The sequence below is a fragment of the Podarcis tiliguerta genome (genome assembly GCF_965153285.1).
Source record: "Podarcis tiliguerta genome assembly, chromosome: 1".
Classification (NCBI taxonomy): domain Eukaryota; kingdom Metazoa; phylum Chordata; class Lepidosauria; order Squamata; family Lacertidae; genus Podarcis; species Podarcis tiliguerta.
This window is the reverse complement of record NC_139534.1, coordinates 67,392,229-67,409,444: the sequence shown is the minus strand read 5'-3', so window position 1 is coordinate 67,409,444 and position 17,216 is coordinate 67,392,229. Positions and strand designations below refer to the sequence as shown.

Below are 17,216 nucleotides of genomic sequence, written 5' to 3'. Positions count from 1 at the left end.
ACTTTAGAATGTGCATCGTCCAACAACGTAAAAAACTACCCCTACCATATAATGATGAACACACAAAAAAAGGACCAAAAGCCAGAGCATTGGTGCTGTCCACATGCTCTGGAGAACAAAAACATGTTCACCTGGCACCAGAAGGATGACAAAATATACCAGTCAAGCCTTCCACAATCGGGTGCGGGGGCACTGAAAAAAACTGCCACCCTCCAAACATCTCTTGCATGGGCACACAGGGAAAGGGGCTCAGAGGTTGGTCTCAGGGACCAAGTAGGCTCATATGGGCAGAAAGAGGTCCTTAGCCATGCAGCACTTTGTCAGTTAAAACCAGCAATTTGTGGTTATTATGATAAAAGGGACAATCACCATGGGTGGGATCCAGCTAGTGCACAAGAGCTTCTACTTGTATCACAGGGTTCCTCCTCCTCCTCCTGTGCCCTCCCCCCCCAAATGTTTGGGTTTTGGGGAGAACCACTAGAACAGTGTGCAGGGTGAGAAGAGGCGGGCTTGTTCCATCTGGCAAAGTGAAATGCCTGCCCTAATAGAAGAGTTGCCTTAGAAGAGTTGCATTGAATTCCTCCATGTGTATGTTGCCCAGAGCTTGTTTTAGAAGAGCAGGACACAAATGTAATGAAATACTTTTTGTATTTGGAAAGAAGTCTAATAAAAAAGTGATCTAAATCAGATTTCATTGTGTACAGGGGACTGAACAGAAAAACTGCTTTGCTGACAGCATCAACAAAAGATTGTCAGTATCGCCTTTTTTTACCGGCAGAATCTTATAGGAATGTGCATTCAAGGACAATGAATGCTGAGTAACTGGAAAACATCCAAACCTTAGAGAATTACTGGCAGAAATCTAATTAATCATAAGAGTAATGGACAAGTTAATAGCTGAGTATTCTGCAGAGCATTCACATGAGAGAGACAGAGAGCGCTTGTACAGTGATGACAACTTCATACGGAATTATATATGTGCATTTTTCTAGATACATAATTTTAAATAGGCTTACATAATTTAAACCTGAAAAATACGTCGCCCAAGGCAAAGAAGAACCAATCACAGGCAAATTTATTTATATAGGTCTGCAATTCTATTTTCACTTGAAATACAAAGGGGGGAAATTGATGTATTGAGTGATACAGTCACTTTGATCTTGGAGTAACTAGGCCCAAGTGGTTGTCAGAGTAACTACAAGTATGATTTTAAGAACATAAGAAAAGCCTTGCGTGGCTGAACTAGCAGTCTTTATAATCCAGAATTCTTGCCCCCAACAGATGTTAGGCTGTGAAAACATTGCCAGCTTAAAATGCTACAACATTATTCTTTTTCTCAACTCAGATTGAAGCTGTTTTGGGGAAAGACATAAAAACGTCGTATATCATAAGAAACAACAGGATAGGTACAGGATTATGGTTAACATTGTGTGTGTACTGCTTCCCAAACCAGTGTTTTGAGTATATAAAATCCAAAATTAATGGGAGTGTGTACATAGCCTAAGTTAGCCATCCCCTGTTTGCCCTCAGCATATGATAATTGAAGGTATACTGCTCTAAACATGGAGGTTCAATTTCAATTTTTCAGAAGTTTCAGCAGAAAGCAAGAATGTAATTCTGTAACTCCTAGAGAACTTGGATTGACAAAGGCAAATATTCATTCGCAGTTCATCAATTTACCTTATTTCTACAATACACTGCAGTATTATAATTATCTCTTAAATCTGTGTATTGAATTTATTTATAATTACAGACTTGCCATACTGAAGGGTTCATGGTAGGTTTCAAACTACTATAGTTTATGAAATTATCTCATCTGTGAAAAGCACAAACAAGTAAAGTAAACTCTCTGGTCTGTCATTGCTCCCGTGATCAATATAAAGCAAATACTAGCCCCATCCCCTGAGAATACTCTTACACGTCTCTGCTTATATGTAGCATCCTCAGATAGTAGGTGTGTCAGCACCAAAAGGAAGCAAGATGACGATCAGCTCTAGCTATTTCTAGCTGAATAACAAACCCTTGGGAGCCATTACCAGCATATGCTGTTGCCCCAGCTGAAAACAGCTTTGCAGGAAAACACTCCATGATTTGCAGTGAATACAGCTGACCAAACTGAGGGAGCATAATAACATGTGGAGCATTGGTTGATGTAACCTTGATAAATGAATATCATGGGGTGGCCATATTTTATCCATTACTGTGTATAACAGATGATCTTTTCATTCTCTTATTTTTTAAAGTCCATAATTTTTAAACTATAATTGTAGGATAAAGGGTCACATTTCCTGAAACCAAAGTTTTGGTGAAATGTACAACAGCAGAAGCCTGCCTTATTTAAAGCGAGACCACTGGTCTATCTGCTTCTGCATTGTCTACATTGACTGGCAATGTAAATATGAACCTCTCCAGGGTCTCAGATGGGAATCTTTCTCAACTCTACCTGGGGATGCCAGGAATTGAACCTGAGACCTTTGGCATGCAACAGACGTGCTGTACCACTGAGCTTTGTCCCTTCTCCAATCTTCTGCATCACACATTGTGTGTATTTAGAAATAGATACATAGTTCCATAGCCAGTCCCAGCTGAGTGGGTGTATCACTGTCATGCTTTTATGTACATATTTTAAAACTCGTTTGTGAAATAGCAGTTTATTTTATTTCCTGACCTGTTCTTCTTTTCTACCTCTTTGCTTAGGTATCTTCTCAAGTCCCGTTTTCAGTCACTTCGATTTACCAAGGAATGTAGCTGAACATTTATTTATTGGGGACTTTTGCTACAATAAACCAAGCCATGGCGAGGGTAAGTGGACAATATTCTGAAGCACGCCTGGTGGCCACAGAACCACATGAGGGGCAATAGACAATCAAGGCGTATTTAAGAGTACACCCATTGAAACAAATGGAGTAAAATAATGGCATTCAATGGGTCTCCTGTGAATATGAGCCTCTCCCTTGGCTTAACACTATTAGTTGTCACAAATAATGCTCATTCGGGTTAAGTACAGGCAGCATAGCATTGATAGTGCAGAAGGCAATGATAGGATCATCAGCTTCTGCGAGGTACTTCCTTCTCTGATTGTTTTATTCACTGAGTATTACATTTATATCTCATCTTCCTCCCAAGGAACCTAAGGTGGCCTACTTGGTTCTCCCCCTCCCTATTTTATCCTTGCAACAACCCAAGCTGAATGGAGTTTTGAATGTTATGTTTCGTGGCTGAGTAGCCTTTGGAACCCCAGTCTACCAAGTCGTAGTCTACTAACCCCACTATGCCATGTTAACTAAGCACCTAAAAACACCAGGTGCTGTACATATAAGCTTAAACGTAGACGAGGCCCAGTCTGCAGGCTTAAAATCAAATAAACAGGAAAGGAGGGGAAGAAGGTGGCAGCAGCAGGGCTAGTGGAGAAAATAAGGCAGACTTCCCCATTCTGCTTCCAGTTTAGATGCTGCAGAGGAAGCAGACACCTGGAAGCATCCTCAGGTGGCTGTTAATGTAGGCAGATCAAGTTTCAAACCTAAGGGATTTGTCTTATGGTAACTAACTGTTCCCTGTTTGATGACGCAATAGTTCCCCTAATGTTTCAGCACAGCCTATTATGTTGCACAAGGCTGGAGTGCAAATACGGTGAGAAAGTTTGGGAGGCAGAAAGTTAATGAGGGAAAGCGGAGGGCTGGAAGGGGCAGCGAACTCCAGGCAAGGGGGTTCCTTTTGCTACAGAAGTGAGCACTGCAGTTTTCAGGATTCTTTGGGGGAAGCCATGTGTGCTGTGGATGTGATTTTAGATTATTGGTGCAGACTACTTCATACTCTTCAACCCTCCTGATTTGAGCAAGACATCCTGACTTCTGATTGGATCATGGAATGATCCCCATTTGGGGGTCTGGTACTCTGGCACGAGTCAGTGGGCTCACATCAGAGCACTGGACCAAAAGATGCTTGTTTTTAAGTGTTATGCAAGTCATCTGGCTCCCGCGAAAGCTTTGGAGCAAAAAACAAGCGCCCCAATTTTGATCAGCAGCATGTTGGAGGGTATGCTATTTTAGCATGAAAAGCATTAGATAAGCTTTATGTGGCTGCTGCAGCTGAGGTTGCCTCCCTGCCTAGAATGTTCACCTTACAAAGAGTTTTACTGGTTGCTTTGAATCAATCTAAGTATATTCTTTGTAGCCAGCATGGAAAGGAAAAGTAAGGGGCAGCTTTGGGACTGCCAGCTGAAATCAAATACTGTGGTTTTGTGGGGCTACGTTTGCCTTGAAGCCTAACGAGCCTGTAAAAAACATTTTTTTATCACAAGTGCCGCACAGGAATCACCAACAGAGAAGGAAAATCTCTTCTGCAATTGCTTTATATTTGTTTTCGTTAAATAATACTGGTTCGCTGAAGACTTTGAAGTAAAGATAAAGCAGCACGGCCTAGAAACCAATTGCAGTCTTTGAAAAGTTAGCAGAAAAGTAACTAGTGTGTGACAGAGTGACCTAGCCTAGTTTTTTACCTGAACGTCCCCTCTACTTTTTCTACACAGTGGGAAGTTCAGGCCAGGGTTGCCCTGATGGGATCCCTTTGCTTTGGAAGAGAGAATACTACAGAGACTTGTACTATCTTTGCAGTATTCTTGTTTATTTACACATTTACATGTTGAGGAGTATCACAGTACATAGTAACAAATACAGGCAGCTCCAGATTTCAACATTTCGGACACCCCCCCAGTCCCGATATCAGCTCATTTCAAAAATTTGGTAATTCTGTAAAGCAACCACTTGCTTTCAGCACTCTGCCACCCAGCTTGGAATTACAAGCAAACTTTTTAAAAATACATTGGAGTGTCTTGATTATTGAGAGCTAGTTTGATGTAGCATACAAATAAGAGTGTTTACTTTGCCTGGAGTATTGTGTCTCAGTCTAATTTACTTGACTAGGTTATTGCAAAGATGAATGACATAAGAATTGGAAAGTGCAAAAATGTTGAAACAACTATCTGCCATCTAGTTGGCAAACTGGCAGATTACTGTAGACAGGAAAAGATTAAAACCTGGGTGTAGCTTGAGCCTCATAAAGATTGAATGCTGTTCAGTTTGGGAAGGAGCTACTGTATATCATTGGGTAGTGGCAATCGCCTCTAAATTTTGTGACTTGTCAGCACAAAAGCCAAAATGGGATGCGCAAACCAAATGCAAATATGGCCGCATAAATGCATTAGTTTTACAAACATAACCGCACTCAGTGCTAAATCTCATTTCATAATGTTGTTGCTTCACTTTTTCAAAACAGCTAGGAAAACACTTTTACTAGGAAAATGCCTCTATATTGAATCATAACGAATAATAATTACTAATACTAAAAACACTTAATAATGTATTTACATGTGCAAACCATTCTGCATTGCAAAATTTGGAGGTTAGGGTTCAAGGACTGTGAGGTAGAGTCAAAGGACAGGTCTAATTTCAGGATTTGTGAAAGTGCTTCACATAAAAATGCCATTCAGGGAAATTGCAGTTCCAGTGATCTCCACCCTGCCTTCGATGCTTGCTAGTTTCTCACTGTTTAGCTGTCCACATTAGCAACTATGTGCCACCTTTTCATTCCGTTGCAAAGGTGAGCCAAGGAAACCAGGAGGAAGCATAAAACTGGAAGGTCAGTTCCAGAAAAGCATAGGGGAGATTCATATCTAAAAAGCACTTTGAAGACAAAAAGTAATAGCTGTAGTCGACTTAAAGCTAACATTGCCTGGAACAGCCTGCAGCACCCCCCCATGACCCTCTGGGGGGTTCATCATCCTAACAGAATTGCCTGGGAACAACAACAAAAATCTTGAGTCAGATTGATATAATGACATAGGTGCAGGGAGAGTGGCTTTAACCCTTTGCTCCTGCTATTGTCCTTATTAGAACTGGGGTCCCACATGACTGCTATCTGCAATAGAAGGAAAGCTTGTGGAAAGAGTCTTAATAGCAAAACATGCTGTATAGATTATATCACACTGTGAAATAATAATATATGTAGTACATAAAAACATAAGAAGAGACTGTTGAATCGGGCCCATAGCCCATCTAGTCCAGCATCCTTCTCTCACAGTGGCCAACCAGATGCCTGTATGAAGCCTAAAAGCAGGATTCGAACACAAAGGCACTCTTCCCTCCTGTGGCTTTCAGAAGTACTGCTGCCTCCAGCTGTGGTGGCAGTGTACAAACAGTACAAAATAGCTGTAAGCATATACAGCTGATCAGTTATCATGGAACCCCATGTAGGGTATAAGGTAAATGGAATAACCAAAATGTTTATTGATATTTCATAACCCTGAAATTAGGGACGCGGGTGGCGCTGTGGATAAAAGCCTCAGCGCCTAGGGCTTGCCGATCGAAAGGTCAGCGGTTTGAATCCCCGCGGCGGGGTGCACTCCCGTTGTTCGGTCCCAGCGCCTGCCAACCTAGCAGTTTGAAAGCACTCCTGGGTGCAAGTAGATAAATAGGGACCGCTTACTAGCGGGAAGGTAAACGGCATTTCCGTGTGCGGCTCTGGCTCGCCAGAGCAGCGATGTCACGCTGGCCATGTGACCCGGAAGTGTCTCCGGACAGCGCTGGCCCCCGGCCTCTTGAGTGAGATGGGCGCACAACCCTAGAGTCTGTCAAGACTGGCCCGTACGGGCAGGGGTACCTTTACCTTTACCTTTAACCCTGAAATTAAACGTTGACAGGATGCCAGTCTACAGCCTGTTTTGCCCATTGCCTTGTTCAGGAATCGCCACATGTTTAGTTAAGAGTGTTGTAGAATCAACACACACATCGAAAAATCAGATAGCACAACTAACCTTACACTAAGCTATGCAGCTGCGGTGTGCTATAATAAACAGAGAATCAATAATTCCTATCCAAAATATCTACCCAGGAATATTATATGTATATGCCTGTCATTTTTTATGCTTCCTATCTTTCCAGTGAGTCACTAGTTCTTCTTTTTGGCAAGCCATAAGAAGCTTCTCAGCTTATATACATTTTTTCACAATTTGATGTTTGAGAGTGTTTTCCTTATCTGTGTACCGAAGATTAATTTGACAAGGTCTCATCCGGGCCGAGCCTGCTATGTCTTTCCAAGAGGTACACCCATGGAAAATGCAAAGCAAAAGTGAAGAGAATGCCTTCCAATATATGCAGAATGCTTTCCCCTCGATGCTTTGTTAACAGTGTTTATCCGAATTGTTTGAACTCTGCTTTGTCGCTTTCCAAACATACTCTGTCTACTAGGGTATTCTCCCAGCCATTTGTTGTGTGCAGAGAGCTTTTCATACACAACTGTATTGTGTGACAATTCTTTTTGTGTAATCAGGACTGTGGCTCAATGGTAGAGAATCTGTCTTTCATCCAGATGTCCGCAGATTCAATCTCTGGTGTTTTGTTGTGCTTTTATATATGTTGAAAGCTTCCCAGAGTGACTGGGGAGGGCAGGATATAGATTTTAAAAAATATTATTTATTTTTATTATTATTATTTTCTGTACCTCAACATGCTTTTGACTTGCAAAAGTGTAAAAGATGTGAAATCTTTAAAAAGTCCAACTTCCACATTTGCATTAAGTTTAGACATCTCTGTAAGTTAATGGGAGTCACCCCAAATTTAAGTTTAGTTTTATTCAGGTCTAAGCTGTTGTTCTTGTTCTTGTTGTCATTGCAGAATTGCTCTGGATGTAAAGAAAAGAGGCCTGCACACAGTCTGTGTACTAACTGCAACAAGTGGCTATGCAGCTTGTGTACAGAAGAACACGGGCATGGCAAGGAAACAGGAGACAATTTCTTGCCTATACCATTGAAGGGATGTTCAGGTAGAAATGTAATCTCATGCGGTTCTGTTTTTGCCAAACTTCACAGTGAAGTGCCACTTGACCCCATTAAACAGCTGACTTGTGTCACCTGCCACCTGCACTGCTTGCTTGCTTGTTGCCTGCCATTCTGTTGTCACACCAGAGCATGCCAACGACCTTACACTTTTATGTATATAGGAAGAAAATGGCTGTTTTCCTTAGAACAAGGAGTGCACCAAGGGAAACTTACATCTGGGGGAAATAGTTTTGCAAATGCACTAGAAGGCAAAGTCAGTCCTCCAGCAATCTCTACCCCATTCCAGAGTCCTCTCAAGTTCCTCGGAAACTAAATGCAACACAGATAACATATGGTAATGTTTACTCCACAGACAAAGTAGTGGAGATTTGTGGAGAGCATCAGTAGCTTTAGTATGTAGGTGTTTAAGGTCTTTACTTCTGAAGGAAGCTTCAGAAATCCCCTGGGGTTTTTTGCCCACCTTTGTTGAAATGTTTTCTGGAATCAAGGCCCCCAACTCCTGTCTTCAGTATGCAAAATGAGACTTGGAGAATCTAGCTTTTCATTATTTGTTAATTTCATTAATTTAAAATTCATGCCGTGATAAGCATAGAAGAAAGATGCCAGATAGCTACATGTCCATCAAAAGAAAACATGGCACCAAAGTTAATGCATACCCTAATAAAATATGCAACACTGCTACATACAAGTGGCAGTTTAATAAAGTATGTAACATGCTGTATTATACATTACATCTAGATGAGGCAAAAGCTGGTTGTGAATTTGAGGAAATGAAGTTGAGCAAGTCTTTGGAATGGGAACTTGGCTGGAAACTTGCCTTAAGAATGTAAATGACTTTCCCCTTAACTGTCCTAGGAGGCAGGCATGCCAGTAACAAAAAAGAAAAAGAAAGAAAAAGAAAAAGACCATATTTATACTCAACTCCCATTAGTGCCTGGTAGTTTTCCTTTCTTTGAAGCTAGTAGTAAGTGATTGAATCAGAACAATCTCACAGGGACTAAGGGATCTGATGCATGCGCATATCAATATTTATTAGGCATGCTTCTTGGGGGAAAGGAAGATCACATACACCTACTGATCTGGGAAAACTTCGGAACTCAACGTATGTGCATTGTAGCCTGAGGATGGATAAATACGTATAGTAGAAGCTGAAGCATTTCATGCAGAGCTTTGAGAACAGAATCAGTTAGTGGCTGAATTAAGCAAATTATACTCAGGATAGCTGATCTTCTTTCTGCTTTGCTGTTGACATTGTGCGCCAAAGAAACTCTGGTGTTGTGCTTAAAATAGATTAGGAAAATAAACTGTAAATGCAAATTTGTTTATTTTGCATAAGAGTGCTCAGATTACATGCTCTATTCCAAACTTAATAAAACTACAAGAGAATAGGGGGAGAGCAGTAGAATGACAGTAGGGCAAGAACTTAAGGCAAATGCCATGGCAGTAATTTGGGAGTAATTTTGTATTAATCCTGCTTTCCAGGAGCTGATGGGGAAACAAGTGAATTTCCCTTGTTCTGCCCAATGCACAGTCAAGAGACACTCAAACTGTTTTGCGAGACCTGCGACGCCCTTACTTGCCGCTGCTGCCTTCTAACGGAGCACAAGGAACACAGGTACTAAATATTTATTGTCCTTTGTTCTTAGTCTAGTGCTACAAGGAAGAGCCTAGTGATTGGAAGGATAAGGTTGCCCCACTTTATTTTTCTATCACAATGTTTCTTCAGTTGTACAGAAGGTCACACATCCCACTATGCAATGTAAACTTCCACTGTTTTCACATGATGCACTTACCACACCATGCTGTCTTACCTAGAGGTAAGACCCAGAACAGAATTGAAACCTTTCTTGGGAAAAAGTCTCATAGTACTCAATGGAGGTAACTTCCAAATTAGTTTGGACAGGATTGGGCTGTGAGCACATTTTGTGTCCCATTTTGAATACTATGAAAGTGGGAAAGAACTTGGAGGAAGAACGGAAAGTATAGGCCAATGCAGGTTTTAGATGAATCTTTGGAGGTTATTTGGAGCAAAGCTGATTTCGACTTCACATATGAAGATTATTGTGGTTTCCTCAGTTCTTCATCACACACTTATGCAATTAAGTAGACATTTGTGATTATGAAGGGAAGGTGAAGCAGTCTGTGTAGCCGTTACAAATGATATTGTGTTTTTTGATAGTTGTGGAATAAACGTGAGTAATAAAAAAACTAATAATGTGGTTCAGGAAACAGTTTTAGGAGAAGGCAGCTGTCAAACATGTACCCAGATTTGCACACATAATCTGGTAGTCCAGGCCTTGACTGGGTGGTACATAAATAATGATGCCAAGACAGTAGAAAAGCTGCTGGGGTCTTCTGGAAAGTTTTTGGTTGACTGGACCTTAGGCAGATCCACACCATACATTTAAAACACATCCTATATACGTTTAAAGTGCATAACTTGCCCCAAATAATCCTGGGAAGTGTAGGTGCTGAGAACAGTAGCTGTTTGGGGAAAACTTCAGTTCCCAGGGTTCTTTGGGGGAGTCCATGTGTTTTGGATGTGTGTTGAATGTGCTTTAAATGTGTGCTGTAGATCTGCCCTATCTTCAAACATACATATTTAACACTTCCTGACTGCATCATGTGTGACTTCCATATGTGAAGGAGCCATCATGGGTCAAACACCAAAGACAAAGGTGTCTCCTCCTTTCAGGCACTTTGTTGTTCAGTGGAGGCAGTTTGCATATTTAGTGGTGTGTCATTTATGTGTTGAGTAGTCAAATCTAGACAGTACAAGTGATGTATGAACCTGCCCACGCTGTCTGGTGCAGGGGTGGGGAACATGTTTTGGCCTGAGGATCACGTTCCCATATGGGCAATCTGTCAGGGGCCACACGCCAGAGGGGCAAATCCTCCTTGCGTTGGATTTGAACCGAAGACTGCTCACTGTTAATGTATGATTTTATTAGTAGAAGAGTTAAAAAAAACACAAAAGGCTTCTCTTCTTTTCCTAGGTTCAGGCATCTCCACGAGGCTTTACAAAACCAGAGAGCCATCCTGGAAAATGTGACGGCTAAAGTGGAAGAGAAGAAAAATGGGGTGCAGGTCTCAGCCAAACAGATTGAAGACAGGTAACTTTCAAGGACACATTCTAGGCAAGGAAGAACAGAGACGGTTTGGCTGGGGACAGGATACAAACACTTTACAAGGAACAGAAAGAGAGCCTGGGTGGCCTGGGTGGTTGCAATTGGCCTCAGATCTAATGTTCCCACAATAAGGCAGTCAGTGATGTTTTTGAAGGTGGCCTAAGTAGGGACATAACTGGGGCACATCATTTGAAGGAAAGGGGTGTGGCTTGCCTACTTGCTTCCCCCACCCCCACTTTTCTTTGATTCCATATCTGGAGTGATGAAGGGGAAAGTGTGCAGAACTCTCTGACCCTCTTGGGCAGAGAAGCATGGGGTGTGTGCTTTTGCTGGAGATAAATGCTTCAAAGAGAGGAGATCTGGCTACTATGCTGTCTTGTTCTAGGTATTCAGTAACATGTGAAAGAGGTGGCCAGTTTGTCTAGCTGTGTTAGATAGGAGGGCAAACATCCTTTGGCATTTTGCTAAATTTACAGCCCAGTCTTGTGCAAGTTTGTTCAGAACTATGTTCTGTTCAGTGGATTGCAATCCTAAATTATAGTAGCTTAGAATAATTAGTAGTTTAGAAAGATTGAGGGCACAAGGAGAAGGGGATGATAGAGGACGAGATGGTTGGACAGTGTTCTCGAAGCTACGAACATGAGTTTGACCAAACTGCGGGAGGCAGTGGAAGACAGGAGTGCCTGGCGTGCTCTGGTCCATGGGGTCATGAAGAGTCGGACACGACTGAACGACTAAACAACAACAACAACAGAATAATGGCTAGGTTATTCAGGGTTAGATGCAGGAAAACTCAATTCAAATCTAAGCTCAAGTAATGCTTGGTGAGATATAAAGAATGCAATAATAAGTATGCCCAATAAGGAGTTTCCAATATTACAGCAGTTAAAAAGGTTTTTTTCTGTCTCCAATGATACAAGAATAGCCACACCAGTTACCCTCAATGATAAAATGCTGAGAACTTCAGTCTGACAACTTAGTATACATTATAAAGGTTTTGCTATAATCTATTAATAATGAACTAGACAAATATGATCATTGCTTTCTCATGAAACCTGGCAAATTTGCTAAAATCAGGCAGTGTTGATTTGTCACCCTGATTCAGCAAAACTCTTTTGGAAAGTCCTACGTTTGAATCCATGAAGCATGTTTTTCAAGTTAGCAGTAGTGCACGCAAGCTTAGAATCATGATATTAGCCAGATCATAGTACTAAGTGCTTTGAAAGATGCAAGCCATATACACTAGTTGGCTTCCTGGTGCAATTGATAATGCATTCACAGTGATGACCATCAAACCTTCTCATATATGGGTACGCATATAAGTTGTCAATGGCTTCTTTTCTGCAGATTGTTTGAAGTAAAGCACCTCCAAAGGAAAGTGGAAAATCAGATCAAAATGGCCAAGATGCTTCTGATCAGTGAAATAAATAAGAGAACGAATGTTCTACTTGAACAGCTAGAGGTAAGTAGGGTGGTTCTAACGTAGCTAAGGCAGATCATTACGTGCAGACATAAAAACAACAACAATTTATTTATGTGGCGAACTCAAAGGTCAAGAAATGCACGGGGTGAGAAAAACTGAAAGGGGAAGTCCTTCTTCAGCTGATGTGGGAATGTCTGGTAATGAATAGGGAGCTTTGGGAGAAGGGCAGCTGGGCAAGAGATTTGGAAACAGCACAGCTAGATGTCCATGGTGCCTACAGTACCAGTGGGACTGCCTATATCAGGAGTGGGGAAGGTTTTTCAGCCTGAGAGCTGCATTCTCTCATGGGCAATCTTCTGGAGGTCACATGCCTGTGGTGAGTGAGGTCAGAGGCAAAAGTGGGAAGGACTAATGGCAACGTTGAGCTGAGCAACAAATTGAGTCTTATATTTCTACAGTAGGCTATATTCCACCCATTCAAAAGCAAAAGTTTTCTGGCTTTTGTTTCTGATGTTTCTGACACTGACACACGTTTCTCCATTTTTCATCCAAGCAAGCAAGAGGCATAATCACAGTTCCAATGACTTTGTTGAGTAGTTTCTTTTGTTTCTGACTCTTGACAGAGAATCACCAGTGAAAAGAAGCAGAAACTGGAACAACAACTTCAGGGCATCATGGTGTTAAACAGGCAATTTGAACACGTGCAGAACTTTCTGAGCTGGGCAGTGTGCAGTAAAAACAGTGTTCCATTCCTCTTCAGTAAGGAGCTGGTAAGTCTAAATGCTCACTACAATCCCAAAATACAAAAAAAGGAAGGGAAGGGAGAAAAACAAGTCCCCAAAGAAGCTAATGGGGAAAATGCATGAACTCTTCTACTGTACTGGTGGCTCAAGACTTTTAAGAGTACTTCTAGGTCTCCCAGAAGCTGAAGCAAAATGGAGGTTGGCAAGCGACTCCATTAAAAAGTTAATACTGCATTAGTGGGAATCTTTGTGGTGGCTTCTGCTTGGGCAGTGCATTAGTTGAATATGGCCTAATATGTTTAGAAACTTCTGTTTTGAGTGGAAATACACAGATTAAAGTGGAAATGGGACAGTTGAATTATGGGCAAACACATGCAAAAGTGGCATGGTCTGGAAGTTTATTGATTTGCCCATCCCTAGTCCTTATATAGATTGAGACTTCTTTTCATGCTAAAACATGGTGCCAATCACCCACACAACCAGTGATCTGGAAGCATATATAGTGCATATACAGTGCATAGGATGTTTTCTTGTGATCAGCATGGGACTTTAGTGCTGACCCAGAAGCATAGGAAATGGAACAAGATCCAGTGCCTTTCCCCCCATGCTAACACAGTCATTCACATAATGCCTACCTGATTCATGATTTACAGTAGCTTCCCATTACTTTCATCTAGAGTGGGACAGGATATGGAACTGGTATGAACTGAAGATACAGCACAATACTGATGCATTTATGTATTTAAGTATGTATTAATTACCTGTCTTCCGAAAAGGCAACCAAGACAATGTAAGGCAACATGAACTAAAAATCTGCATTAATATGTAGGAGCTAAAGCAAATAATGAAAATACAAAAGGTACACATGTGTACTGTAAAGAGTAAATGCCCATAACAAATAATTAGATCCCCTAAACTAGCCCTGTGTAGTGCAGACCTGGCTGTCTTATGAACGCAGACTTACTTCTGAGTAAATATGCATAGGATTCCATTTTGCTGAATCAATAATATTCCAGATGAGGCTAGTGTGAAAGAGAGATCCTATGCTCACAGCTTGCAGGGCAGCAGCTGAAGAAGGAGCAAAAAGGGTTTTCTTGTGTGTGTGTTTCTTTGTGGCTGATTAGCTGCTCTCCCTGTGCAAAGGTCAGAGGGGGCAGGGTTTCTGTTGAGGCAGGTGATTAGCTGTGGGAGGAGCTTTCAGAGCTTGCAGGGCAGCAGCCGAAGAAGGAGCAAAAAGGGTTTTCTTGTGTGTGTGTGTTTCTTTGTGGCTAATTAGCTGCTCTCCATCTTTTAGATTTAGGGGAGCTAGTCTCAAATGTTTGTTGGGGGAGACCTAGGTTTTTTTGGGGGGGAGTTATTTGTCCTGTCTTCACACTTTTTATGATGGAGGACCGCTGTAGCCACCCCCAACGACGCGTTCTCAAGATGGAGGGTGAGGGAACAGCTGCAGTCGCCTGCGGTTCCTGCGCAATGTTTGCCATCTTGCCAAAGGTTGCAGGCAGCTTTACCTGCAGCAATTGCATGTTGATTGCCCCCTTAGAAGACAAAGTCCAGCAACTGGAGGAACGTGTAGCTACGCTCCAAAGAATTAGAGAGCTGGAGCTCTTCTTGGAAGCAACAGAGCACACCGTCTCCACCAAGGAGGAGACAGGGGACTCCCTGAGAAGGAGGCTAGTTCAGCAACACAGGAGCCAGATATATGGAGAAACGTGACTCAAAGAAGTAGGAGGCCCAGGGTTCGCTCTGATTGTTTAGAAATACACAATCGCTTTGAGGTCCTCTCCCCTAGCATGGAAGACGAAGAGCAGACTCCATTTGAGGATCTCTCCCTCATTACAGTCAATCAGTATATGAAGATGAGCAGCAAAGTCAGTCCTCAGGGAATGTGCAGGCGACCTTGGAACGGGCAGCTCACGGAAGAACCCCGACCAGACCTAACAGGAGGTGTGTAGTGGTGATAGGGGATTCCCTACTGAGGGGAACAGAAGCAGTGATCTGTGGGCCTGACAAGATGTCTCAGGAAGTTTGCTGTCTCCCCGGGGCTAAGATCCAAGATGTAACTGAACGACTGCAAGGAATCATAAAACCCACTGACAAATACCCCTTCCTCTTGGTTCATGTGGGAACCAATGACACTGCAAGCAATAGCCTCCAGAAGATCAAAAGAGACTACGAGGCTCTGGGCAGGAAATTGAAGCAATTAAATGCACAAATTGTCATCTCATCTGTCCTCCCAGTTGAACGACGTGGCCCAGGGAGAGAGGAAAAAATAGTGGAAGTGAACAGCTGGCTTCGCAAATGGTGTAAACAGAAACGGTTTGGATTCTTAGATCACAGATTGCAGTTTCTTGAAGATGGACTTCTGGCAAGCGATGGGCTGCACCTCACAACGGTTGGGAGGAATGTTTTTGCCAAAAATCTCAGAAACCTCATCAGGAGGGCTTTAAACTGACTAATGTGGGGGAGGGAGACAGTGCTCCTGAAGGTAGGAGTCTATCAATTGATGAAGATGATCATCCAAATGTCATAGACCAAATGGAGCAAACAGCACGCATACGTAGTGGTGGGAGGAAAAAATCCTTAAATAAGAGACACAGGGGAATGATTAATGGACTTCAATGTCTGTACACTAATGCACAAAGCATGGGAAATAAACAAGATGAGCTTGAGCTCTTGGTACAGCAAACTAAATATGACATAATAGGCATCACTGAAACCTGGTGGGATAAGTCCCACGATTGGAATGTAATAATGGAGGGATACAATCTATTTCAGAGAAACAGACCAGACAAGAAAGGAGGAGGAGTGGCGTTATATGTCAGGGATGTGTATACCTGTGAAGAGATCCAAGATTTAGAACCTCAAAGCCAAAGTGAGAGCATTTGGGTCAAATTTAAGGGAGAGAAGAATAACAGTGACCTCATTGTGGGAGTTTACTATAGATCCCCAAGCCAAACGGAGGACATAGATGATGCCTTCCTGGAACAGATGGCCAAGCATGCAAAAGGAAGGGAGATAGTAATGGGGGACTTCAATTACCCGGATATTTGTTGGATGTCAAACTCAGCCAAGAGCATAAGGTCAAACAGATTCCTCACTGGCCTTGCCGACAACTTCATTGTCCAGAAAGTGGGAGAAGCAACAAGAGGAACAGCCATTTTAGATCTGGTCCTAACCAATGTTGATGACGTGGTTATTGGGGTAGAAGTAGAAGGATCATTAGGCGCGAGTGATCATGCTCTTCTGAAGTTTACTATACAGCGGAAAGGAGCAGCCAAGCATCCTAGGACTCAATTTCTTGACTTTATGAAAGCCGACTTCATAAAACTTAGGGAAGTGCTGGGTGAGATCCCATGGACAGTAATACTAAAAGGAAAGGGAGTTCATGATGGCTGGGAGTTTGTTAAGAAGGAGATAGTAAAAGCACAACTTCAGGCAATACCAATGAGACGGAAACATGGAAGGTACCTAAAAAGGATGTGTACAAAAAATGGAAAAGGGGGGAAACCACCAAAGAGGAATTCAAACAAATAGCCAGCACGTGTAGACACAAAGTCAGAAAAGCTAAAGCACAGAATGAACTCAGGCTTGCTAAAGAGGTTAAAAGCAACAAAAAAAAGCTTTTATGGGTATGTTCGTAGCAAAAGGAAGAACAAAGAAACAGTGGGGTCACTCAGAGGAGAAGATGGTGAAATGCAAACAGGGGGCACAGAAAGGGCTGAACTCCTCAATGCCTTCTTTGCCCCAGTCTTCTCCGATAAAGAAAACAATGCCCGACCTGAAGAATTTGGAGCAAATGATTCAGCAGAGGAAACACAAGTACAAGAATACTTGGCTAGTCTAGATGTATTCAAGTCTCTAGGGCCAGATGAACTGCATCCAAGAGTATTAAAAGAACTGGCAGATGTGATCTCAGAACCACTGGCAGTCATCTTTGAGAATTCCTGGAGAACAGGCAAAGTCCCGGCAGACTGGAGGAGGGCAAATGTTGTCCCTATTTTCAAAAAGGGGAAAAGAGAGGACCCAAATAATTACCGCCCAGTCAGTCTGACATCAATACCAGGGAAGATTCTGGAGCAGATCATTAA

At 42.2% G+C, this 17,216-nt stretch overlaps 2 protein-coding genes across 5 annotated transcripts in view; both read left to right on the top strand.

Moving 5' to 3' along the window:
* DENND5A (DENN domain containing 5A) overlaps positions 1–17,216 on the top strand; it is a 609,609-nt gene that overhangs the window by 384,598 nt on the left and 207,795 nt on the right. The gene's annotated exons all lie outside the window — the stretch shown is intronic.
* TRIM66 (tripartite motif containing 66) overlaps positions 1–17,216 on the top strand; it is a 65,692-nt gene that overhangs the window by 17,184 nt on the left and 31,292 nt on the right. For all 4 annotated transcript variants that reach the window (XM_083400381.1, XM_083400380.1, XM_083400379.1 and 1 more), the window contains 6 exons: positions 2,698–2,802; positions 7,671–7,818; positions 9,317–9,449; positions 10,831–10,947; positions 12,310–12,424; positions 13,009–13,155. In XM_083400381.1, the coding sequence (XP_083256507.1) occupies positions 2,794–2,802; positions 7,671–7,818; positions 9,317–9,449; positions 10,831–10,947; positions 12,310–12,424; positions 13,009–13,155 (669 nt within the window). In that variant the 5' untranslated portion in view covers positions 2,698–2,793. The remainder of the gene's footprint in view (positions 1–2,697; positions 2,803–7,670; positions 7,819–9,316; positions 9,450–10,830; positions 10,948–12,309; positions 12,425–13,008; positions 13,156–17,216) is intronic.